At 44.5% G+C, this 26,706-nt stretch overlaps 4 protein-coding genes across 4 annotated transcripts; 2 read left to right on the top strand and 2 right to left on the bottom strand.

Moving 5' to 3' along the window:
* The first annotated feature begins 263 nt into the window (after positions 1-263).
* LOC100837366 (cyclic dof factor 2) lies at positions 264-4,855 on the top strand. Its single transcript, XM_003565615.3, has 2 exons — positions 264-554; positions 2,927-4,855. The coding sequence occupies exons 1-2, from the start codon at positions 465-467 to the stop codon at positions 4,298-4,300; spliced, it is 1,464 nt and encodes a 487-aa protein (XP_003565663.1). The 5' UTR covers positions 264-464; the 3' UTR covers positions 4,301-4,855.
* Positions 4,856-5,008: 153 nt separating this feature from the next.
* Positions 5,009-11,361, bottom strand: LOC100837668 (phospholipid-transporting ATPase 1). The gene is made up of 7 exons (XM_010232480.2): positions 9,705-11,361; positions 9,319-9,625; positions 7,492-8,197; positions 7,219-7,342; positions 6,903-7,122; positions 6,027-6,485; positions 5,009-5,458 (listed from the first exon to the last, which is right to left on the bottom strand). The coding sequence occupies exons 1-7, from the start codon at positions 11,191-11,193 to the stop codon at positions 5,254-5,256; spliced, it is 3,510 nt and encodes a 1,169-aa protein (XP_010230782.1). The 5' UTR covers positions 11,194-11,361; the 3' UTR covers positions 5,009-5,253.
* A 5,544-nt stretch (positions 11,362-16,905) lies between these two features.
* Positions 16,906-18,081, bottom strand: LOC112271158. The gene is made up of 4 exons (XM_024460224.1): positions 17,943-18,081; positions 17,650-17,699; positions 17,476-17,557; positions 16,906-17,343 (listed from the first exon to the last, which is right to left on the bottom strand). The coding sequence occupies exons 1-4, from the start codon at positions 18,073-18,075 to the stop codon at positions 17,048-17,050; spliced, it is 561 nt and encodes a 186-aa protein (XP_024315992.1). The 5' UTR covers positions 18,076-18,081; the 3' UTR covers positions 16,906-17,047.
* Positions 18,082-20,756: 2,675 nt separating this feature from the next.
* LOC100838276 lies at positions 20,757-24,874 on the top strand. Its single transcript, XM_003565617.4, has 3 exons — positions 20,757-21,119; positions 22,773-23,100; positions 24,434-24,874. The coding sequence occupies exons 1-3, from the start codon at positions 20,945-20,947 to the stop codon at positions 24,636-24,638; spliced, it is 708 nt and encodes a 235-aa protein (XP_003565665.2). The 5' UTR covers positions 20,757-20,944; the 3' UTR covers positions 24,639-24,874.
* The last annotated feature ends 1,832 nt before the right edge of the window (positions 24,875-26,706 follow it).

The following is a 26,706-nucleotide window of genomic DNA, read 5'->3' on the forward strand; positions in this document are numbered from 1 at the left end:
CTTGCGACAATATTAATAGGAAGAACCAAGAGCGTATATTTAACGGGTTTTCTTTACTGAATCATGGGAAGGAGCAGCCCTCTCCACTTGACGTCTAGCAACCGTTTTTGTGTTGAGCAAGATTTACATGACTTTATCTTGAGAGGATTTTGTGCGTGGGTGGATGTCATGTGCATCCATCGCCTTTTGTAACTTTACCGGCTGCCCCGGTGGAAAAGGGCAAAAAGGCACATTAAGTTCCTCCGAGGAGGCCCTACACTTTTCGCTCGCACATCCACGCACAATTATTTGTGGGACTTCCCTTCTTCGCCGGCCTACCGACGCCGAACTCCACAGCACTCCGCACTTCCGCAGTGACATGCCATTCTACCCCGCGCCCTGCCGCCGCCCATCACCCTCCTCCTGCTCTCGCGCCTGAGACGGCGGCGACCGCGCGCTTGGCCGAGACCGGTACCCATCCCGCCATGGCCGCGATTAGGGACCGGGGGGACGCCGCCATTAAGCTCTTCGGCCGCACCATCCCGCTCCTCCACGCCGCCGCCGCCGCCACCGAGGTTAGTGAGCACAAGCCTCGGCCTCGGCCTCGGCCTCAGCCTTTGCGAATCTTTCTTGGCCCGGGAGGTCTCCGGTTCCTTTCGCTCCCCTTTGGATGCGAATGCGATGCGCCTTTTCTGCTTTGTTCCCTGCTTTTGCGCTGTCAATGCGCGGTTGTTTCTGTGGGGATTCTCTTTTCGTTTTGCAGTTTCGTTTTCCCCACTGCTGAGATGTGTTTAAGCCACCTATTAATTATTTTTTCTTCAGGTGCCATTTTGTTCAGTTGTTGTTACAAATTGTTTTTCTTTTTGCGAGGTGGTGTTAATTTTTTTTTTGGCTGCCATGCAGCTTGATGCAGTTCTGAACCATAACTCTATCCTCCTCTTTTTCTCCTTTGTAACCCAATTCATTGTTTGGATTGATCATTGATTGAACTACGTTTTCTTCCTTGTTTGTGACTAGAGAGTAGAAGCAACTCTTCTTTTCCCTATCGTACATCTTGCTCTCTTTTCTTTTTTGACATGGCTCTTTATCCTGCTCTCTATTTGAGGAATTTGCTCAGTCTTCAAAAATCTCATTTGATTATTTCTGTCTCTTCAGTTATGTTTCTTGGTCTTAATTGGGGTCCAGGGAATTATTGGGTTACGTATCTTTTTGCGCTAGGAGCCTTCTTGATTTGACACGATGTAGACAGTAGTACTTGAATTGGTACTATATGCTAACAGCCTGATAGCCTCTACCTTCAAAAGGTGTACTATAAGGTATTAGGGAAACGATTTTGTGTTGAAAAAGGAAACGGTTAAATAAATTGTTCATAAGGATTCTATTTAACCTTTTCTCACGGAATGAAAATTTGGAGTCAAGTCCTATGAGCAGTGTATTTACGTTGAGTTGCAAATTCAGGGTCAACTGCCTATTGTGACTAAGCCGGTCTTTTCTCCGGTAGCTAAGCTAGCCCTACAGAATATAAATGCTTAATTGAAGTGTTGCTTGTACACTGGTATGGAATTAGAGGGAGACTTTTTGCAAACAGTTCTGCTAGTGCTATGGACCTATAAAAGCAGTTGTGTTTTGTGTCTTGGAATGCCTGATGGTCAAGATATTAAATCATGGTTCATGATAAAACCAATCAATGAAAGCTACGCTAACCTGTTACCTGTTGGGAGCTATGTCATCAATATTGTTTAAAAATTAAAACATCGGTAATAGATTCTGAGCAGCATAGCATTGTCTTGTATATATGTCTTCTTCTTTTTGGCGATGGGTCTTGTATATATGTCATTGCTAAAGAACAAATTCACCTTCCTTTTTATCAATATCTAGTGCCAAACTGATTCACCAAAAATAATTTGCAACCTGCCCTAGAAATTGAAATCCTACTTGTGTGCATGTTGCATCATAGTGAAGTACATACACACTGTCAACGGTGCCGGTTAGTAGTTCTGATGCTACCTCTTAATCTAGACATCTAGTGCTTTATGGTGAAATACAATGTCTTAGAATTCTTCAGTCACACCACCGGTTCCTTGGAAGGTAGTTCTTAACCATCCGAAGTATGACAGAGCTTCACTAGTGCATGTAACTACAACAGAGAAAGGGGCTAGTGACCATAATAAACAAAGGGCCCAACAGAGCCACAGAGGGGAAACTATTAGTCAATGATTAACACCTCTTGAACAAATGTAGTGATGCATGTAATGTAATTCATGGATGAACATGAAAATAAACTGTACATGACTGAAGAAACATCAATAAGGTGTTGCATGTTAATGTAAATCAGCTATGGACGATGGTATCAAGTGGATGTTATGACCTCACATAGTTATAGCAGCAGCTGAAATAAACATGTAGGCCTTGTTTGGTGTTAGTGTATTTTTTAGTCACTAGTGTTTTGGTATTTGAGGGGTTTGTGTGTTCACCCAAAACACTAAAAACACTAGTATGAGAAGTGTTTTAATTTGGTACAAAACTGGTGTTTTGTGTGTGTGTGTGTGTGGGTGGGGGGGGGGGGGGGGACCAGGATAATCCCCTCTAAACCTTTCCTACCAAACAACCATTTGGGGTTTCTAGTGTTTTTTAATTTGGAGTCGATATTACCCTAGAAAACACCCCAAAAACTCTAGTACCAAACAAGGCCTAATGGTTTCTTATGCCGGTCTGCATTGTTTCCAGTTTGTCATCTTTTTATATGCCTTATAGTAATTTGAGTAACGTGCCAGTTACTTGATCACCGTTAGCTCCTTCCAAAGTTGTAGTTTTATTGCATATGTATGTAGCTAAGTCAACATGAAATTCTGCTTGATATTTTGCGTTTTATCTGTTGGCAATATGTAGGACTATGCTATACCTATTTGAACTATTAGTCTCATGCATGTTAAATAATGTTTTTCAGGTTGTCACCAAGCTAAGAATTGATGAAAACAAGAATGATGCCGTGCCATGTGTCTCAGACAAGCTCTTGAATGTCAAAGAAACTCCTTTTTGTTCCAAGAATAGTGAAGATAATGATTTACAAGCTCTCAGCAGGCATGGTGGGATAATGGGAACTGATTCCAAATCGGAGGACACTAAGACCGAGTCTGATGAACTTGACCAAGACAAGGTACTCAAGAAACCTGATATAATTGTGCCATGCCCTCGCTGCAATAGCATGGAAACGAAGTTCTGCTACTTCAACAATTACAATGTCAGCCAGCCTAGGCACTACTGCAGGAATTGTCAGAGGTATTGGACAGCTGGTGGAAATATTAGGAATGTCCCTGTAGGTTCTGGAAGACGCAGAAATAAGCATGCATCTCACTTCCGGCAAGCTATGATGCGGCATGACAATAACATTGCTGCCGCTGAAGATGTTCCCAGTGTGATTCACCATCTACCACTTCCACTTGTAGCTCCTGTCCTCCCAGGACCGATTAAAGAAAATGAAACAGCAAAGGAATTTGGATCTGAAGTGCCAGTTTGTAATTCTATGGCTACAGTCCTTGATAATGGAGAACAGAAGGGTATTCACCTTGTTCCCTTGGTCTCTGGTGATAATAAGGAAGAACAATCATGTGCATCCTCTGCAGCAGTATTGGGTTGCTCGGAAAATATGACGCTCGATAGCATAGTAAAAAAGGAGTCGGGCAATGTGTCAGGATACTGTAATGGCATGACATTGCCTCAGTCTCATGTTCAGTCTTACCCTAACGGGCCTGCTTTGGTGTTCCCTTGGAGTCCTGGATGGAACAGTATCGCTGTCATGGCAGCTAGTCAGTGCTCAACAGAGCCTGTTCATGGGTTGGAAATTGCAAAGCACAGCCTGCTTTCATGGGCGCCTCCATCGATGATGACAGCTCCAGGAATTTGTGCACCTGTTGTTCCCTTTCCTTTGATGCCACCTTTCTGGAGCTGCCTTCCTGGCTGGCCTAATGGAACATGGAGTTCACCATGGCCTGGAAGTAATGGCTCTCCCAACAAAATTACCTGTTCAGAGAACAATTCTCCAACGCTTGGAAAGCATTCAAGAGAAGTAGCAGACATGCAGGAAGAAGAAAAGAGAGAAAACACCCTATGGATCCCTAAAACTCGTAGAATTGATGGGACAGCTGAGGCCACAAAGAGTTCGATCTTGGATACTCTCGGCATCAAACATGATGAGAATGGCCTGTTCAAGTCTTTCCAGCGGAAGGTTCCGAAAAATGACAAGACACCGGATTCTCCTCTGACCCTGCAGGCCAACCCAGCAGCGTTTTCACGATCTCAGTCATTCCAGGAGAGGACATGAGAATTTGATGCTTTATTTCCTACCGCCTCCATCCGTCTATCAACCACCTTCACCAGAGTGTTGTCCAAAGAAAGGAGATTATATCACAGAAGAATGGTCAGTGTTACTTGTTGGGCGTCATCTTGAGTTTATATCTTGCTAGACGGCAAGTACTTCTACAGCCAACATAAAGGCTTCCAGTGCTCTGAACTTAGTCAGATGTTTCTGCTTCCTCAGGGAGTGTTTATGTAAATATTAGGCGAGTTTGTCTATAGACGTTTTCCTGGCACCGGTCAAGTTTGAGAAGTCACTGCACTGAGATTTGAGATGGTTCATGAGCCGAAGAGGAATCACCATAGATGGTTCATGAGCCGAAGAGGAATCACCATACATCTGCTGGATCTCAAAAACGTGCTCCATTTTTAGGAAGATGTCACTCTGTCTGTATGTAGCTAACATGTCCTAAAGTTTATGTAATGGTTGTTATGCTAACCTTCAAATTCTTAGTCTGGGAACAGAAATGGAATCAGTTCAGTTTCGATATAAACAAATTTGGATATATTCTTTGGTGTGAAACATGCAATCTCATGTGCCCATCGTACACTCAACAAGTCAATCGACATTTACCCCAAAGAAGGAACAGTTGAACATCAAACAGTATTTCAGATAGAATAGAGAGGACATCCATTGCACTATTCACCCATTCACGTAACAGTTATGTTGCCAACATTAACGGAAATTCTCGTAGGTCAACTTCTATTTTCATTTCAGTAAATGTTCGATGAGATACATACATAAAACCCAGAGGCTAATCTGTTTTAGCCTAAATCTACCACCTTTGCAGTTTTCTTTTTCAAAGCCTACCACCTTACAGTTAACAAATGATTGACCCGTATACACACCGAAAGGGCAGAAAATAACAAAATAAATGGAACTTCAGAAAAGAAGAAAAACACTATACAGTTTCCCTGGGGTCATGACAAGGTTCTCATTGGAATTTCCGAACGGTTCACCTGATTTAACGCCTCAAACTTCTCCATCTCTCGGGCGATTTGAATATCACTGGGCCTAAAGTGCTCTGTGAAAGCCTTGATCACAAAATGCGGGACCATTGCTGCAGCAACAATGATAAGCAGCAGTAGCCAAAACAAACCAGTCCCCATTAAATGATAAATGGCCCTGAAATGATTGGTTGACGTCAGTTTGTTGCATCCATTATAGGTAATCAGAAGCATATGCAATAGCCAATAGGTTGCAATTATTAAGCAATCCTACTCAAGAAAACATGTAGACAGCTCATTCTACTTTTAAGAAACACATAGATGCTTGCAAGAAATACAGTGTTTGATCTATGTATGCCAAAAGAAAAAGAGCATGGGATGAGAGCACGTGAGGAATGTTGCTTGTTGCTTTCTTATCACATAGAGAAGTGGAATCTCCAAGCTCAAGCATCTTGAACTCAGGAACTGCAGATCACAAGCTCGCCTCCCATTACAGTTATAAAAGCTTAAGTTTTATTTTTTTTCTTCAGACGATTTCATTGGTATTTTATCCTGACAATACAAACAAATGTTGTAGAAAGCTAGCAATCTTATATGTCCAATGGAGAAAAGAATCTGAACACCTTTGCCTATTCTAAACCACAGACCACAGCATTTTAATATTAACATCACAGCTATTGCATGAATACGAAAATAGTTGCAGGGGACTCATTACAGTAATAAGATGCTGGAGATGAAGTACTTACCCATAACCAGGAAGAAACCATATGGAATCTATCACAAAGAGGCAAATGGCTGTTGCTGCTATTGTGCCCCATACAAACGCATGTATAATCCAATTCCACCGAATGATGTCCATGGCCAATTGCATATTTACAACGATGACAGATGCAAGTGCCCACAAATCTCCCAGACTAGACATATCTATTGTACTTTGTCTATATGCAAAATACGGTATGTAGATCACAACCAAACTCTGCCAAAGCGCTTCAACCATATTGAGGACAAACAAATTCAGATTATACTTCTCATTCCTTTGGCCAGATCCATAGAGCTTTGGGTAAGCTAGCAGTGTTGACTTACTAAGATCCTTGTCAAGAATACCAACAACAATTGTCGGAAGCGATGTATAAAGCACGGTATACAATAGGCTACTCCATTCAGAGATAGCAGTTGTCAAGGTGAATGCTGTATAAAGCACATACCTGAGATCACACCATAAATATTATTTTTGGTAATTGTCCATGCAAATATAGGAAAAATAGAAGTACCCCATAACAAATTTTTGATAACTCAACTGAATATAACCATTATAAATTTATAGCACAAGGTATACATGTTCTAATGCATATAGCGCCTGAACACTAGAAAACGAAAATTTCTCCCCTTTTTCCCAACTAGATTATAATATGGAGAATTCCAATAGCATCTGAGTAATTTCCTGCCCAAAACAAATATACTACTCCCTCCGTGCCATATTAAGTGCCGAAATATTACATGTATCTAGACGCTTTTTAGGTATAGATACATCCAATTTGGGCAAATTTGAGTCACTTAATATGGGACGGAGGGAGTAATATTTTCCCAAATCATAAGAATTTATCCTCTTTAAAAATTCTTACCAGAAAAGAACCAAGACAAATGTGGCATTCTTGTAAAAGTTGTAAAGAATCATGTAACCCATCCTTTGATAATTCCAGTGACCATGAACTAATAGAAGAGGAACCAAGAATCTGAATTGCCCCATAGAAAAATCTGATGCCATAACAGCCTGTCCTCCTTCTTGGCCACTGATGCCAATCCCAACATCAGCCATTTGAATCATTGAAACATCATTTGCTCCTGAATGTCACAGGTTAAGTAAAATACATCAATTGTGCACTGTACATCCATCCTAGGTGGAAAATATAACATAGTAGAAGAAGCAGAAGGGAATACCATCACCGATTGCTAAGGTCATATCGTCCGTCCTGTTTTTTATTAGTGCAACTATCCCTGCCTTTTGTAAAGGGGCCACTCGACAACATAAGACAACGCTACATTCTGTAGCTACTTTGAAAAGCTGTCACAAACAAAGTAAGACACAGATCAAGCATCAATTATGACATCTTAATAAATTGATCTTATATCTTTTCTGGGGAGAAAAATGATCTTATATCTGAGGACAAAAGATTAGTACAGTAGCATTAACAGAATCACATATAGATGTACCTCTTCTTGCAATTCCGTCTCGAGGATGTAAACAAGGCTGTTGCCATCTACAATCAAAGCAAGAACTACACCAGCAGATTCTGATGATAACACTGGATTCAGTGTGTCCAATGTAGATGTGACTCTGAGCTCCTTAATTGTTGCAATTGCTTCCTCAAGACTTTTCTTGCAAGACTCCTTAGAATTATTATTTATCACAATTTGCGTCATGTCATTGGTCAGCAGCTTACAAGAGTAGCCAATAGAAATTGCTGTCTCCTGCTTATCCCCTGTCAAAATCCAGACCTTCATGCCTGCTTGCCGAAGAGATTCTATTGCTTCTGGTACCCCATCTTGAAGCTTATCTTCAATCCCAGTGGCCCCCAATATGTGTATATTGCACTCTATATTGACTGCAACTGATCGAAGTAAATTTCCCCTTCCAAGTACTGCAGTGCTAGCATTCTCATATGCCGACTGCCACTCCTCATATTCAGGTTGACTCAATTCACGCATACCAACAACAAGAGTTCTTAGGCCAAGCGATGAATATTTGTGGAGATGTGCCTCTGTAGCACGAACACTGTCCAGTTCTTTGTTGGTGATTCCAAACATGGAACTGTCTGCACCTTTGGCATATAGCTTAACAGTGCTGTCAGGGCAGCCAACAATGACAGACATCCTCTTACGATCACTATCAAACTCATGAAGTCCTAATATATCAAATCTGCACATCCCACACCAACAATGACAGGATAGGTCAGAATGGTAGCGTGAATTGGAAGTTAACTGACACAGACAAACGACGCAGTGGAATAGTTTAGTCAAAGAGTCAACATGGGCAAGAAGAAGAAAACAAATTACCATAAATAAGACACTAACTACATATTCTGGCCAGTGGATAACAAGGCATGCTTTGAGCCTTTGATCAGGCAGGGTACTGCTATTGTTCAGAATTTAAGTTAATTTATCATGATTGAGGAACATATTCTTAAATTCAAGCCAAATGTTAAATGTACCGTGTATAAAAACACAATTTGGCACACTGACTTTATAATAGAGATAACTCCTAAAATACATTGTAACTCGAAATGCACAAGTTCCATTTGAGATTTGACCCACACAGAAGAACGAAAAACAGCAAAAGTAGGTGAACTAATAAGTTTTTTTTATTTTTTTTGCTAATGGACCCTACACATATTTCAAAAGAAGTTTTTAAACTCAAAAGAGGACATCCTAGTATCCTACCACACTCTGCATTTGCAAGTTCTTTCCAGCCAACCAATTCAAACATAGCGTGGCATAAGTCCTAGTATACACATTAAGATCATAACTGTTCACAAAATTACACAAATTTAGTATTTTGGAGTAGAAGTGAAGATTAACCAAGCACCAAAAGATATTGATACAAACAGTACTTTCAAGTAGATGTGAAGGTCATTTTGATCTTAGAAACTTGCAAGGGAAAACTATGTTATGATGATTTACTAATCATAGAAAGGCAGCATTGATCCAAAGTTACATCCGCACCGCCAAGCACCAATAATAGTAGACAATGACGCCAATAAAAACTAGAAAGAAAAATGCAAAAACAGCTTGTGCTTGTCGTTAATACTCGTCGCCGGATACATGATAGCTACCAACTGCATAGAAACTTATGTAGTTTTCTCAAGATGCAAAGATCACGGATCTGGTAGCATTCCTCCACTACTACTCACACAATCATGCTTTCGACACCATCAAATTTTGCATATCTAAATGATATAGGCACTAAATTCTAATGAAAACATGCTCATATATGAACGCAAAATACAATGTCAATACAACAAAAGGTGAGGGCTATCTTACCGTTGTCTGTCACCAAGGACATCAATCACTACATAACCAGATGTTCGCTCAACAAGCACGATGCCATAAGATGCGGCAGCATAAGCTAGTGCCTGCTCATCAGGGGACTCACCCTGATAATCAATCAACTTTTGTCTAGGGTCTCTAGTGTCCACAACAAGTGGCACAATGGTATTACAGACAGCAAGAGCAAGGAAGAAATCAAGGACAAGCTTCCCTTCCACATTTGTGCCACCATTCCTCAATAACTTGAAAAGTTGAGGATCGGTCCTAACAGCCACTTTTGGTGTCCAAAGAAGATCATCGACTGACCAAAACCAGCAAATGAGGGGTCTTATTAGGAAGCAGCAACATCAAACAAGTAATATGCATTAAAGCTGGCGTACCTACAACTGAATATCCACGCGTATCTTTTCCAGAGCTATAATCAACGCCATGAATCGATGCGCATTGGAACTCCATCTTGTTCTCTGTCAGCGTCCCTGTCTTATCAGAGAAGACATACTTAATCTGCCCGAGATCCTCATTTATATTCAGAGCTCTGCATTGGAACTTCGACCTTGACGATTTGTCATACAAGTCTTTGTCAGCGCCCATGAAATATGCTTGCCCAAGCCGTACCATCTCCATTGATATATACAACGAGATAGGAATGATAACCTGATACACTATGACAGCCATGAGGAACGTAATGAATATCTGCATCCCGACGCCATAGTAATTGTAGTTCTTCCCAGTTGTGTAATCCTTCTCCCTAAAGAACTGGGTGAACTCCAGCTCTCCCCGGTGATTCAGCAGCCAAATCCCTGCGAGCACAGATGCTGTCGTGCACATCCCAATGAGCATAATGGACAATATGACTGTCTCCCGATTCAACTGTGTCTCCAAGCGGCTCCGCTTCGATGGCGGCCCAGAGTTATTGAGCATGACCTTAGTCTCCTTGCCAGCGTAAACTACTACCCCGATTGCCCAGGAGGTGTTCTTGAGCTCGCAACCACGGAGCACAATGTTGGACGGCCCGAGTGAGACACGCTTGCCATCAATCTCCAAATATGCCTGGAACCCATAAATGTTCCTGTTGGGGCGCTCGCAATGCAGGATACCACCTACGCCGCCGTTGTGGGAGAACCTCAACTGCGTCTCCTGCTTGGCATACCTTGTCTTTAGATTGGTCTCCCCGTCAAGATTCACCGTCTGGACGTGCGCGACGCCGGTGGAGTCACTGGTGGCGAGCAGCACCATGTCGGCCGGCAGCGTCTCGCTGGACACGACGCGCACGACGTCCCCGACGCGTATGTGCTTCCATTTCTTGGGCGGGAACTCGCTGGCAGTTTGCGGCGCGAGGACGGCGGCGAGGCGGTTGTTCTCCCTGCGGTCGGAGCGGTGGCGGCGGAAGTCCTCGTAGGCGTCCTTGACGGCGGTGACAAAGAGAACGAAGGCCAGCGGGAGCACGGACGCGCCGCGGCCGAAGACGGCGACCTGGGGCAGCTGGTTGAGCACGGTGATGGCGAGGAAGTAGACGTAAGACAGCCGCCTGAACTGCTCGAACAAGTTGCGCGGAAGGAAGGTGAGCGCCGAGTACTTGGCCGTCCTGATGGCGTTGCCGGAGAACTCCGCCGAGGGCTCCCCCACGACGACGGCCCGGGACTCGCAGTCTCCCCCTTCCTGCAGCTCCCGCCGCGAAGCGGACAGGTCGGGGGGCTGGTCGCGGTTGTCGCGGCGGGACCGGCGGAAGGGGTCGGGGACCTCAACGGAGAAGCCGAGGTGGTCGGCGCGGACGGGAGGCTCCGGCTGCGACGGCGGGAGCCGCGACGCCGCCGCCGGCGTGGGCGGGGTGGTGGCGGTGGCGTCGAGGAGCGGGCGCTCGGACGACATGGTGGAGGAGGAGGCGGGTCTAGTGGGTGGTCGCAGCCATGGGCGCGGCGGATTCGCGCGGACGCCGGCGAGGTCAAAGCAGGCGGTGGGGACTGGGGAAGCTTTGGAGAAGAAGCCTTTGCGGGTTCGAGAGCTTTCGGTTTGGGTCGTTGGTGTTCCGGGCGGGGCCGGGGCGCGATTCCGGGAGCGGCACTTGAGAGTTGAATTTGCGTGATTTTGCCAAATTTCGAAATAACTTTGGTGATTTGGTCACTGCCTGAGGTTTATGGTCTCTAAACCAAGTCGAAGCAGCTGCAGTTCGTCTCCATCGATGGCAGCAGAGTCAATTTATTCCACCATCCGGCAACCTCCCTTGCCCTAAACTCTTTTTTCTGGAGATCTTGTTACTTTGGTTCAAGTAAAGCTGCCCACAAAGGGCTGGCATCATTGTGCTTTACCAGTTTAGTTTAGCTCGACAGGTTTAGTTTTACCGATGGATGAGCACTAGCAAGATACGACTGACAGATGTCTCCACATGTCCCTCCGCGTGTCGCACCGGAGTGGAATCCCCCTAGCTGTCCCGTCTGGCTCCGTTGCTAGTTGTTCTATGTGATTGAATTATGTCAAGCAAAAGGAAAATATATGTACTCCACAAGAATTAAGCCTGAGTTAGCTAGGAGTAGTTGGTGGCTGTCATGCAGGTGACCGCACTACCAAACCGGTAGTAATAACAGCTAGCAGCACAAGTATGGGAATATCCAACTCGGTAGGAAGGATCTTTCTTTCTGTCTTGTTTTTGCCATTCCTGGCTGATTTATTTTTTTTGGAAATATTCCTGGCTGAATGAGTTCCAGGAAGAACCTTGATGCGGTTGCGGTTCAGTACGGAAATCAACGGCCGTGATCTACTGTCAACATCTCAAAAATACAAAAGATGCAGAACAATCGAAGAGTTCGACGTACGGAAACGTCGCTGTCCGTGGCAGAGTATGCAGATTCCTGTGCACGCATGGATCTGGGGTTCTGGATGCCTCGCTTCGCTTGCAAGCAGACGATCGTAACGTGCCCACGTTAATTTGTTGTTACGCGATCTGTTCAAATGTACCGTTATGACATGATTGTACAACTAACTATATACATGTCATCATGTGAAAAGGGCCCTCTTCGATGTTCCTCTTCCCTCGAAAAGTTTGCCAACCTGAGACAAGACAGTCAAATTTTAGAGTAAATTTCACGAAACTATCTTTATCTTTACTATTTTTTAATTTTCAGTTACGTCATGGCAGCCTGTAGGCTCGCACTTTTTGCCACCCCCACTCAACGCATGTGAAAAAAAAGACAGAATCGCAAACCCTTTGCTTCCGCGAGGAAAAAGGGCCCGATGTTCCCCACGCCTCCTCACCTCGCCGCCGCCGTCCCCGCCCTCTCTCTCCTTCTCTTGCTCGCGCCGCATCCACCTCCGCTCGCCCAGGCCGCCTTAGCCTCCGCCGGCCAAGATCTATGGACGACCGGTCGCCGCCGCGCTCCTCGCCTGCACGCGCCGCCACCCCGAAGACTGGATCCGTCGCCGCCGCTGTCTCCTTCGCGCTCGTGCTTTCCTCCTCGGATTTTACTTGCACCGATATGCCACCGACCTCCTCCTCCTCACCGAGCCGCCGCCGTGGTCCCAGCCCTCCTCCTCACCGGTCCTCGGGGCAACGGCGAAGACTCCGGCCAAGCTCCCGGCCCCGGCGCCGCCGGAGACCCCGCCCGAGTCGTCGACCATGGCGGCGGTGAAGATCCCGTCCAAGTCCGCCTCGCGCGCGTGCGTCTCGCAAGCCTGTGAGAACTCTGACCCGAACATCCTTGTATCCCCTCCCCTGCCGACCTCGAAGTCGAAGACTCCGACCACCAACTCTGCCCGGAAGAAGCGCTGCACGCCTACTCCGCCCGGAAGAAGCGAGGCGGATGTGGCAGAATTGGAGGGTAGTAGCAAGGTGAGGGCGATTAGGAGCAGAGTGATGGCAAAGGCATTGAATAGCGTGCCAAATTTTGGGGCTGGCCACATCAAGCACCTGGTCCATGCCTTCGAGAGTCCGCTCTCCATCTCCGGCGTTACCTCTGACACCGATCGGGCCGGAGAGGAGACCAGGGCGCTGCTGGGGTTGCAGCCTTGGAAGGACGAGAGCGACTTTGGGGTTCCGTCTGATTTCCCAGACATAGAGCCGAGCAGGCGTTGTACTTCACCCGATGGCAACAGCAACAGGTTAGTTTGTTCAGACAAACAGTCAGGAGAATGAGTTGTATTTATTTGTTTTTAGATGGTTGTGTTTATTTGTTGTCGACACATTGTATCGATCAATCGATGAAAAGTTGTTGCTCTTTTTTAGATCGAGCTGGGACAGCCGGACGTCGGCTGGAGAGCGCAGGAGCTGACGGAACAGGAGGATACATTAACTTCTATTCTCTGAAATGAATGCTGTCTTGCAGTCATCTGAATCGCTAAGGAGCAGCTGGAATAGAAAGCTCAAGGTTACTAGCAAGCATCCTTTCAAGCTGAGAACAGAGGTGAACAGCAATATCTTTGGCTAATGTTCTGCTTGTTAACGAGCAAGTCGGTAGTAGTAGATTCAGTAGTTAAAATGACCTATATTGATATATACATTATGATGTGTACATTATGATGTGTGAATCCTATTTTAACAGCAAATAGGAAGAGCCAAAGAACAACAGTTTATTAAAAAAAGTACAGGAAATGCTTATTGAGGATGAAAAGAAACGCATACATATTGCTCAAGGACTTCCCTGGACAACTGATGAACTTAGAAAAAGTACAGGAAATGCTTATTGAGATGTGTCTAGCCTATTTTTCTTGAACACATGCCCTGCATATTGTTAAAAAATTGTGTCATGTATCAGATTAATTACATGATTCATTGATGTACTTTGCCTTTAACTAACTGCTAGAATTCATGTCTTCTTTTGTTCCTCCATGTCTTAAAGATCCATAGTAAAATCAGTAAGAAAAATTGTGAAAGTTAGTGTGGTACCATCTTATTAACCAATATTGTGTATTTATATTACACCTGGCTGGCTAGCTCTATCGTCTCATTAGCTTTCTGTGTATTATATGTGGAGATCGTATTAATTTCTTTGTTGAATAATTTTGTTTAAAGAGAAGCTGTACATCCCACCACTTAGAATTTGTAATTTATTGCAATCACAATGTATTCTTAGTTTAAAGTGTGAACTTGATGTTATCTCATTTGGATATAGACGGATGGACCTACCAATGTGTGCCATGAACCTTATTTTGACAAGTTTTCATGTGACATTCGATGGCAAGAATCATATAATTATTCCAAGATCCATTGTATGAGTCATGGTGAAAACATATTTGTATCGGAATATTGAAGAGTATTCTGAGTTGCCGAATCATGGTGTGGCACGATGATGAAGAGTCAATACAACTTTCTGTTATCTATGTTTACAGGAACCAAGTCATCAGGAGCAAGTTCAATTGGAGCAAAAAGTCGAGGAAATGGCAGTTTCGGGCATGCAGAAAATTGGACTAAGTTAGATCCATATGTCTACATCGAGGTATGTCTCAGGTCTTGATTGGTGAGGCATCCTGCTACTGTACGTGCTACAGTGCAGAGAGATTGTAATGACTTTGTTAACTCTGTCTAATATAATCCTTTTTCCCCTCAAAATAAATAAATAAAAGAAGTTCTAGCCAAGATGGTACTCCCTATGTCCCATATTAAGTGATGAAATATTACATGTATCTAGACGCCTTTTGAGTATAGATACATCCATATTTGAGTAAATTTGAGTCACTTAATATGGGACGGAGGGAGTACAAAAAAGGAATATTTAGGGCTGAAAATTGAAGAGGGTTTTTCACTTCTGGATCCGCAAGTCAAGAATTTACATGCATAAGCTCGGGTTGCCTTTAATTCTTCCATGGAATTTTGTCAATATGACAATGTAAACTTTCAAGGAACAGCTTTATCTTGTTGTTCCTCTTCGACATTATGTCATTATCTCTCAGGACAATTACCTAGAATCTGTATATATCATCAATTTCTAGATGCCTCTTAAATTAATCAAGCCAGATGTTGGCTTTGTCATAATTTTTTATTTTGCTACGCAATGTGCGTGGGTTCTACTACTTGCACCTGTAAGAAGTGAAAGTGTATGTTAATAAGGCATTGGATGGTGTGTTGTAAAAAATGATTAGAATTTACCATGAAACTATCTCTCGGGTTGTGAAGTCATTCTCTATGGTGGCACCAGTTAGTTACTTAGTTATATCAAATGTCAGGCCGAGGGTACAAGCTTAGGTCAGGTGTTGAACGGGTCGGCATTTTGCCAGTGCACCGCCATCATAGCTCCACCCTCTTTACCTCCTTCTGCGATAAGATCTTCGTGTGAATGTCTCCGTCAACCTCAGTATAGAGAGATATTTGCAATTCAGACAAGAGAGTTCATGCATGCCCATGTTTTTCTTCGTGTCAATTGATTGTGTTACAGTATTTGTTTTATTCCCACATTGTCACAAGGACTTGGAATACTTACACACACATAAGAGTGTTATAAATAGTGATAGGACGGTTATCTCTCCGTTGCAACGCACGAGCACCTAACTAGTTGTTATTTGGGCCAGGGTTTCAGCAGGCGCAACTCGGCATGTTTGTAACACAAAACTACTATTTTTAGGATAATCTTTTTCACTCTACCCAAACTCGGCTTATTAGAGCATATGACAGGAGGAAACCCACCATATTGGACCCACATGTAAGGTCCTATCTGCCCATTCATTTGTCCACGTCACTAAGTTTTTTCACGAGACCCCCCCGGGCTTCTTCTTTTCCCTAGTTTGGATGAGAAGTGCTCTTGGTTGCCGGAGTGGTCTTGCCGGAGTTGGGGAAGAAGAGCTCGAGGTGCTATGGGGAAAGGGACTGAGGAGGAGAGGAGGCGGCGTTGTGGGCAAGGCCCGCGACCCCAGTGCCTTTGCAAACACGGAGACGGGCAGGTAGGCAGGCGACGCGACGGCGTTGCAGGCAGGCAGACGGTGGTAGAGGCAGCCTCAGCGCGCAGCCTGTGGTGGATTTCGGAGAGGAGGACGAGCAGAGTTAGAGAGACAGAGGTGGTGGGGCGGGGGAAGAAGAAGTAGACGATGGTGGCCTTGCAAATCGACTCCCAGGACCGTTTAGGATATGATGCCAAAGGACTTCATGCATAGTTGCAACCAGAATTCACTCCCAGGGCCCAATTAGGGCAAGCCGGTTTTGTATTATTCACATTCCAAAATATCAGGTTGTGTTTGGTACATGAACAAAATCACATGGTGAAAATGGAAAAATTAAATTATGCATGCGGCCGCTTTGAACTTTTGATAAGACGAAGTGGAAGAAGTGAAAACCATGTGTAGTTCGGGTGGTTAGTGAGATGGTTGTATTCTCTAGTCCACAAGAAAACAAACTTGATTTGACATCGCGTGTTTCTTGCTAAACTAGATTATTCTTTAGCTGAGTGGCAAAATACCCATTGTTAAAGCGAGACATCCACAATGATTACGCATCTACACCTCCATGAATCTACTCCCTCCGTCACATATTAAATGACTCAAATTTGCCTAAATATGAATATATCTATGCTTAAAAAAATCTAGATACATGTAATAAAAAATCATTTAATATGAGACGGTGGGAGTATGAGTTGTGCATGTACATATTTGAAACAACAGGTAAATGTCCACTCGATGGAGTGGTGAAATACATTAATAGCTTCTCATTAACAAAAGAAACCGACAGAGTACAAACGAGTATATCTGTATAGTACAGTAGGATAATACAAGGGCCACGCATGCGCAGTCAAGCTCCGCTTGAGCTTTAGTTGGCTGCACCGGAGGGTGTGCCAGCTTGAATGAGAAGGATGGGCTTGATCAGAAGAGCTCTAACATAGCAGTAGCGGGCGTAGTGCAGGTTACCAATTGTAGGGGTACTGCTGCCATAATAGTATTTGGCCTTGTCAAATAAATACAAGGCATTTTGCCACTCTTCCTGCTCCACGCAGAACTCAGCCAGCTCCACGCAGCAGGTGTAAGCCGATGGCAACTCGCCCTCCTTGACGAACAATGCAAAAGCTTTCAGCAGTGCAAGCTTAGCAGCCGCTACGTCCCCCTCATCTGCACCGCACGCACAACACAAGGGATCCATTGCGTCGGATAGAATTTAATGATCAGAGATAGAGTATATGAAACGTACTTATACACCAAGGAATCAAAAGGATTAATTAATTAAACTCGTTGGGAACCGACCTTTGTGTGAGATCTTTGTGTAGCATCTCCCAGAGTTGAGGAGAGCAGAAGCGGCATCCAAACAATCTAGTGGCGAACCTCCCTATATAAGGTACGGAGCAAGCCAAAGGTTATCATAGACTCCAGTATTGGTTTCATGATGAATATACTGAAATGTAGCTGAAAAATGCAAACCTTGAGAGCGTAGACAGCTTGATTGTTGTATGCCGGCGCCGCTTTACGCCCTGCTTGAAATCAGGGGGACATAATCAATCAAGATTGGGTAATTAAATGATAAAAGGCCAAAAATATATATAATGCCAGAAGCCAGATTTGGTCAAACTAATTTGCAGTTCTAGACGATGTTGGTAGGCTTTTCTATAAGAACTTGGTCAAATTTGAAAAGGAGTATTCGGGAAAGGAGGCGGTGCTACTAGCTAGAGTTCGTTCAGATGAAGGAGAGAAATTAGTAGCACTGGCGTACGTACAGTTTCTGGCGAGGACGTAGGAGAGAGCCGCCTCCCTGAAGTCCCGGGCGATGGCCAGGAGTCTCCTTCGGCGTCCGAACGGAACGAATTTCCGCAGGTCGTTGGAGTTGGATCCGCCCGTACCCCTGGCCATGAACCGGTCGCCGCGCTCCTCTAGCGCCTGCCCTAGATCCTCTTCGAAGAGCGCCGCCTCGTCGTACTCATCATCGTCATCCTCTTGCCGCCCGATCGGCTCGTAGCCGGCCGCATGGCGGCGGCCGAACAGCGCCGCCATCGTCCTACAGCAGAGCCCCGCCTGAACAACCATCGATCACAGCGCGCGGCTTTTCTTTCTTCTCTATCTAAAACAAGACGAGGATCACGCGGCGGCGTATGGCTGCAGAGGGAGGCTGTTATACACGGCCATATCGTGCCAGACGCGTAAGACTATGTTGAGCCGGGGATACACGTCCGAGTACGAGTCTATCTCGGTGACACTTGCTACATTCCGAGATCGTCCCTCTTCCACTCGCGGCACTAAATTGAATTCTGACGCGCGCGCTGCAGCTGCTTCCGTGTAGCTTGGGTGCGGCAGATGGAGGGATTGGACTGTGCGCGTTCTTCGTTGGAGATAGGAAAGAATGCTGGCAAGGAGAGGAACGGAGAACCGAAGTGGCGGCGTGAGCTCTTGGGGGCTGAGGGGTGAGGCGTTGAAGCCGATTGCTTAATCCTCCTCGACGAGTACGCGGCATAGTAAAGAAACTCGTTAGAATTAATCAAAGTGTGAGCAGGAAGGAGGAATGAGTCCTCGATCAAAAGCTAGTTGACATGTTAACTTGTTTTTCCTCAGAAGCTTGTCGTTAGCCTCACGGAGTTCATGAATGGGAACCTCTCAAGCAGCGATGTGATGTGAGCTCTAGGGTCAACTGCCTCGAAGAATTATTCTTGGAGCTCGGTGGCTATCCTTCCCGGCAGTTTTCCATGGGGAAAGGCGACGCCTGTGAGTTCACTTTGCATAGAGCTGAGGTGATGGTGATGAAGACGGACGGGGTAGGGGCTTGAGCCGTGGTGGTGTGATAGTATCAAAGCTGGTAGCGGTGCCACCCTCTCTCGTTTACCTCTCATCTTTTGGAGCTTCTATCTTGTGAGCAAGAAGAAACAAAATGTGGCCCAGAGATTTCAATCAAATATGCCACGCAAGGGATAACAAAAAAGGGATTTTGAAGCGGAGAAGGATCAACAAATTTAGATCGACTTTGCAAGAATGTGAGATCTAGGAGACCCATCTCCACAGTAGAAAATTTACTTGGAGCTGCGAGAGGGAAAAGCCCATACTCAACAAGTTTAATAGTTTCTTATGCAATACTGACTATGACCTAAATTTAGATAGTCACGTTCTCCATGCCCTCTGTTCCTCGCTTTTGGACCACTGCCTTCTCGGCCTCTCCTTGTTGCTAATGACCGAGGACCAAAAAGCCATGCGCATTTAAATTTGATATTTTTATCAAGATGCCAGACTTTCATAGGGACGTGGCGAATGCCTGGAACGAGCCTGTTTGGCTCAAAGAGCCATCCCAAATGCTCTTCCACGAGCACAAAAAAAAAACAAGCATTAAACTTAGAGAATGCGAGAAATCTATGTTCTCCAACTCTAAACTTCAGCTCCCTAGCTCCTAAAATAATTCTTAGATTGTACATGCCTATGGATCACCGGCCTCTATTGCTGACTAAGGAAGACCTCTACGCTAGGCTTAAGCGCAGCTTATTTTGGTGCTGCTCGAGCTATTTAGAAAGACATAATGTTCCACGGTTACTAGTCTCAAAGAGGGAGACAAAAACCTCGACTCTTCTACATTCGGTCAATTCTATAATGAGAAAATTTCATCAATTGCCTATAGAATAGTGCAGGCTGGGTGACAGTTGGAGGAGAAAGAGAAAAATCTCACCCCCTAAATCCCTAATTGAGAAACTTTGGGGCACTTATTGTAGGCTTCATCTATAAGAAAATGTTTAGCAAAAAGACATTGCTGAAGAATCAACAACGAGACAGAGCCTGACATGCTGATGCGATGCGATCTCACAGCTTATATTCACTTCTTCGTTCTGGTTGGCACCGAGGGGCGAACCTAAAGCGTCGGCCAAAAGGTGTCATAAAGAATGACACTGAGCTCACACAACTCACCACCAACTTCTCTTTTTAGGAAAGACTGTAAGGGATAGCCCCTAAAGTATATACTGTGAGCACCGGAATTTGAACCTTGATGGGTGGAGTCATACAACTACAACTCCAACCAAACCAAGAGGTGCTTCTCCGCCACTCACTTCTCTAGCGCTGATCCTATAATTTTCAGTTTTTCTTCATAAATTCACTTATAGTTTTTTCGATGCCAGTGCCTATGACCCTAACTTGGTTCATCTTGTCAACAAATAAACTCGTGCTAAATGTAAGTGTCTCAAGATAGGGCCATTTTGGCTCAAATTCTCATAAATGTTGAGATTTGTTAATTTTTGCACTATGCGCTGGTGGAGTTTGATGTGGTGATTCTCCTGTGCGCCGTGGACGCACGAGAGTTTTTGTGGTGCCATTGGGTCCGAAAGGGGTTTGACTGGATCACTTGAACTTCTTTCCTAGTTTCTATCAGCTGAGCTGGCCATCCACGTCGAATTGGGTACCCGGTGCACCAAGAAAGCACGGTGACGTGGGTTCGCCAAGTGGACAGTTTATGTGGAAAAGAAAATTGGAAATCGCACAAAAGCGACGGAAAGAGACAAGACTCCCACAGCAACGGCTGATTGCCCTAGCCCCCCAACCGGTGTGCACCAGCAGAGCAGGAGCCCCCTTTCGCCCGCTTCGCACTCCTCTTCCTTCCCTGCCTTTCCCAGATCTCTCACGCCCCAGCCGCGAGTCGTCGGACTCGGACAAGTACCGAGGCGGCGAGGGAGCGTCCCCGAGAGGTCGTCGCAGCTCGGTCCCGGCGGTTCTGGGTGGCGGCGGCGCCCGGCGCGTCTCGGCGTATCAGGTAATGGACGCCGGTGGCGGGGGCTTGGGCGGGTTCCAGTGGACCGCGGAGGAGGCGTCGACGATCGGGGGCATCGCGACGGTGTCGCTGCTGCACTCCTTCATCCCCACGCACTGGCTCCCCTTCTCCATCGTCGGGCGCGCCCAGCGCTGGCCGCTCTCCCGCACACTCCTCGTCAGTCAGTACCCGCCCCACCACCTACCTCGCCCCTTTTCTTCTTTTGCCGCTGTTTCTGCTTACTGTTCGCCGCTGTTAGATCTGGAGGTTAGAGGCGATACCCGGTTAGGGTTTATTTAGCGTGGGGGGAACGGGGCTAGTTGCTCTAACTGGTCGAATTGAGTTGGATCATTGTAGTGTAGGAAATGGCAGTGTTGTGGTGCCGTGACAGTACTCAGTAGTGTCCGTGGCAATGCATGCAACATTGAGACCCGAGAGCATGCCTGAACATTCTGGGCAATCCTGATGGTTGTGTGCTTGTCTGGGCAAAGTCGGCCAGTCCTGGTACGGACGAATTGGTTGTATTAGGAGACTGGTTGACATCTGCATTGATGATAACTGTTGGGTGTGTGGGTTTCATGAACCATCTAGTTCACCCAATATCTTAAGCTATTAAGGAAAGCTTGGACAATATACTCATTCTCCTACAGGATGCAGGACACAGGCTTGTACTGTCGTCCATTTCATGGGGTCTGTTCCGCATCCAGGAATTCTGAATTTTCGTTGTTGAAGTTTTTTTCATGTTTCTTTTTGGTGTGGGCTCTTATATCTTCCTGAACCCTTGCATCTTCTGAACCCATGGAAAATATTTAAGCCATATCAGTTGGTTTAGAGTTTCTCACCTTAACATTTTTAATACGGATACCCCCAGGAACATGGCAGAGGTTAGTGTATATTCTTAGTAGTGGCTGTAATGCCATGTATATTTATTCAGAATAGAAACTCAGGCAGAAAGACATGGCATACTGGGTCAGTTTTCAATGTGTACAAGTCTTGTACTCTACTTGCTGCATCGGATTCGTTATGATTTCTAGCCTCTATACCATACACACATCATGAAAATTTGATTTAGGCACTTTAACTATGGGATTAACTATGTTGGAGTTGCATGGTAGTTATAGATTGGATGATGATCAACGGTTTATTTCTGAACATAATATGCAATTTAAATTAATCTTCCGATTCGACCGCACTGTCGAATTGGGTTCTTTATCACAAGTACATGCATGTTTTCTACATACGTGAATGAGATCCATTCATGTTTATATTTGTGAAGATCGATCATTGGCCTTGAAGTTCTTTTGTTGAGTTTTGTTTAATTTAGTGCCGATTTGCAAGTGCATTGTAAAAACCTCTTGTCCTTTTATCTTGCATGAATGTTGTAATCAACTAGCACAATCACATGATCTTGTTTTCTCTCTCTCTGCAACTTGTGTATATAAACTTGTATAACTGGAAATGCATTTTCAAGTGACTAAATATTTATTTCATAGTTATATTTGGATTAACATCATCCTGCATACTGTCTTTTGTGTCTGCAAATCACAACGGCATACTCTATAAATTAATAATTGCATATTGACAAAGTTCTCAAGGCTTATAAATTGGACTTTTACTCCTTGGCTAATTCCCTGTACGTGACTTACTGTTATGTTGTTCACTACTTCACTTCACCCGGGCAGGATACTTGTTCATTAGGTTATCCATATGTTTAATGTACTACTGTATCCCCTTGTGTTTTCTAGATAAATCGGTGATGCATACTTTGCCATTTGGCAACAGTTTTGTTCTTCTATATATATCATTATTAGTAAATGACTCCCAACTTTTGCAGCTGCATTTGGAGCTGTACTTCATGTTGTTTCGACCGCTCTTCTTGGGATAACTGCAGTTACCATGGCAAATACTATAGCAGGCGAGGAAACAGTGCATAAACTTGCCTCGCTGTTGCTGATTTTTCTTGGAGCAGGATATATTCTGTTGTTTGCGTTAGGAAAAGGTGGTCATAGCCATGCTCATAATCATCCAATGGAGAAGATGGCAGTTGCTGGTCTTGTACTTGTACCTGCATTATCACCCTGTGCAACTACTCTTCCAGTGTTTCTTGCTGTTGGCAACTCATCATCGATGATGATTCTGGCGATCATTGTACTTCTCTTCAGGTGGTCAACCCCTTTTTACCGTTTTCAGTTGTTTTGGCTTGTCGACACTTGACATTTAAATGCCACTGTCATCCCTGCTCACCCCCCGTTTTTCCTTATCTTTGCTCTCATTGACCACTAGCTAAGCCTTGCACCCATAAGTGATTTTGGTTTTACAAATATTAAATAAGTTGATCGTAAATTCATACTCCCTCCGTTCCAAAACACAACTCATTTAGATTTGTGCACTTGGACCAAGGCAGCTCTCGTTTATAGTGCATGACCACTCATATTGGATTAATAGTAAATGGATGTGAGTAGTTATTGGTCGGGTGCGGGTACCAAGAGAAAAATGAGGTGTGTTGTGGAACAAATGAAAAAAATCTATATGAGTTGTGTTTTGGAATGGAGGGAGTAGTACATTTTGGTCTGGACCTTTATGGGGCTTAACTATGTAATAGAAGTTAGTTCTATTCTGGACCTTCAGTTGATGCAAAATGTTTTTACAAAGTACAGCTTTTACATGTATTTATAAATACTCCCTCTGATCCAAAATAAGTGTCAGTTTTGAACTAAGCCTAGTTCAAAACTGTGACACTTATTTTGGAGGTAGTGCTAAATAAGTTGATCATAGATTCGTAGTACATTTTGGTCTGAACCTTTAGGGGGCTTAACTATGTAATAGAAGTTAGTTCTATTTTTGACCTTCAGTTGATGTGAAATGTTTTGCAAACTATAGCTTTTACATGTATTTACATTAATAATATAGTTTTATTCAATATTGCAAGCCTCCACCAAAGTGCTGAATAAGGTCAGCAGAGTCCGAAGATTAAAGGTAGTCCTGAAGCTTTAACTGTCACTACTGGTCACTACCCTGAATCTTGAGGGAGTCTTAACAACAGCCTTAGGTGTGAACTAAACTCTCCATCTTGAATGGGATGTGGACCATGTGCATGCCTGTGAGTCGTGACCACGGCTTGAACATAAAGCACCCATGTGCAGGACATGATTAATAGGATTGCTGAACATAACTGCTTATCTCATGACAGTAACCAGTGGTAGGATTGTCAAGAATTGCTGGTAAACTGAGTGGTAGCTTGGCTAGCTACTGCTGCCATTTCAATTCTAAACTATTTTGGTTAGTTGAATTTATTTTAACTTCACTGGCCTTAAAAAAAAACTGATGGAACACAACATAGGAGGGGTGTATATGTTAGTCGTCATGTCTGCGTACTTGCATGTTGAATCTACTATGCATGCAGAGTATCTAACCAGAAGTTGTACAGTTCCGTCAAAATGTTTTAAATCATTTGCTTTGTGTTGTAACCTGACACATTTACTTTTATGCCTGCAGTACTATCACAGTGATGACATCCCTGGTGGCTCTCTCGTTCTACGGTGCTAGCCAGATCAAGTTTCACTGGGTGGAACGCTACGACAAGGTCCTCGTCGGCTCAGTGCTGTGTCTCGTTGGAGTCTTGACATATGTGTTCCATCACCACGATGGTGACGAGCATTCTCTGCATGCACATGTGCACAGGAAACTTGTCTCTCCATAGAGGAATATATAGTAGATAGCAAACCAAGTTTCCTATGTTTTTGTGAAACAAATTCTCTGTTGTCCTCTAACCGTTGTACGTGATTTGCTGTATAAAGATCTGATTATTAATCCATCTGTCTGGAATCTATCCGCATCTGGCTTTGCCAGGAACTCATAGCTGGAACTGGGAGTTTGCGTTGTAGTGTAGCACCTTGTTTGTGCTGATCTAGTTAACTGCAACAATATTTTTTTCAAGTTGAGGCTGTGGTCTTCTTCTATTTTTGAAGGAAGGCTGTGGTCTTCTGAACATATGCTTCGTTACTTCAAACTATGGGAGTGGGGGAGGCCTTAATCAACCCCGTTACCCCTCACATCATCCGAACAAGAACTCAGCAATACTGGCGAGTAGTAGTATATATTGCTTCATCACATTGCTTTTCTTAAGAAACATGAATTTCACGTTGAACTTAAAATCCTTAGTTATACTGCACAAATATGTATACTTGGTATATTGCTTTATCCAATTTGAGTTATACTCCCTCCGTTCGGGTTTATAAGATTCCTATTTTCGTGACATACTTTGACCAACAATTATTCAAATTATATTTAGCATATGAATATAAAAGTTATATCATTAGAAAGAATTTTTCAATACGAATCGAACGATATATATATCTTTTGTGCCACAATAATCTTATATTACCATTGTAATTTTTGGTCAAAGTTTGGCATAAATTTCGCGCGGGCCTTACAAACCCAAACGGAGGGACTAAAACATAGGAACGTAACTATGCTCCCAATAAAAACCCTTGAAAATACCCTTGGGTCCACCGTATCCTGTCTCGACGGGACCCAACTAAACATGGAGAGAAAGAAAAAGGCGACGAGGTTGCCGTGCTTTGCTAGCTCCTGCTATACCGCGCAGCGATGGGGACCACCACCACACTCTGGGGGCATCCTCACCATGACACATCAAGAACGCCTTACCGTGCCTCGCATAGTGGAGGTCTATGACTCTGTGTTAAGGGCTCCTTTGATTCAAAGGAATTTCATAAGAAATTTGGAGGGTTCTATTCCTAAGGAATAATTCCTTTATAACTCCTTTGATTTGCAGGATTTGAAACCATGGGAATATTTTTTATGGACTAGTTTGCATGCAATTCCGAAGGAAAGTTTCGATGAGGTCCAACTTCATGGAAAATTTCCTTTGTCTCTGTGACGACAATGAGTAGCACATAATCCTTTAAGCAAATCTTGCATTTTTCATGTGGTGCAATCAAACAACTTCTACTACACATTTCTGTATTTTGAATTTTCATAAGATTTAACATGGCATGACATTTAAATCCTATGTTTTTATATCCCCATTTTGAAATCCTAGGCATCTCCAAGAGTGAGCTCCCATTTGTCCTTTTGAGGAGTCTTTGGACAAATGGAGGTGAGCAAAATATTAAGTTGTCCAATGGTAATCTCGCATTTATCTCTTCATGAGTCTTTGACATGTGGGCCAAGAAAACAAGTAGACAAGGTTTAGATGAGTTTTGCACGAATGGAGACTCCCCGTACTCTCCCCAAATTTATGAAAGAAATGGGGGTATGGACCAGTTTTGGACAAATGAAGATTTTCATCGGGTTCTCTATTTTGCTTATGGACCTCCGTATAGACAAATTTGGACAAGTAGGGGGTTTCGTCAGAGATGCCCTGAGTTTTCTTGGAAAACAAGTTCTGTAACAAAGCCCACGAAAGGGCTCGGCAGCGGCCCCGCACTGTCATCTTCCCTTGCCCTCCACGGCTTTTTATCCGGCTGAAACCCCCACCCCTCCCAAGCCCAAAGTCCCAGGCGCGGCGCTGCACAGGCGCGCAGCCTGCCGTGGTAGGTTGCTGAGTGCTCTTGCTTGCTGTTAGCTACAGCGGCGGCGATGGACGACCACTACAAGACGCTGGGGCTCCGGCGGGACGCCAGCAAGGAGGACGTCAAGGCCGCCTTCGCCCGCTTCGCGCTCCTCCACCACCCCGACCGCCACCCCAAGGCCGACGCCGCCACCCGCGCCGAAGCCACCCGCCGCTTCCGCCAGGCGTACGAGGC

The sequence above is a fragment of the Brachypodium distachyon genome, chromosome 2 (genome assembly GCF_000005505.3).
Source record: "Brachypodium distachyon strain Bd21 chromosome 2, Brachypodium_distachyon_v3.0, whole genome shotgun sequence".
NCBI classification, from domain to species: domain Eukaryota; kingdom Viridiplantae; phylum Streptophyta; class Magnoliopsida; order Poales; family Poaceae; genus Brachypodium; species Brachypodium distachyon.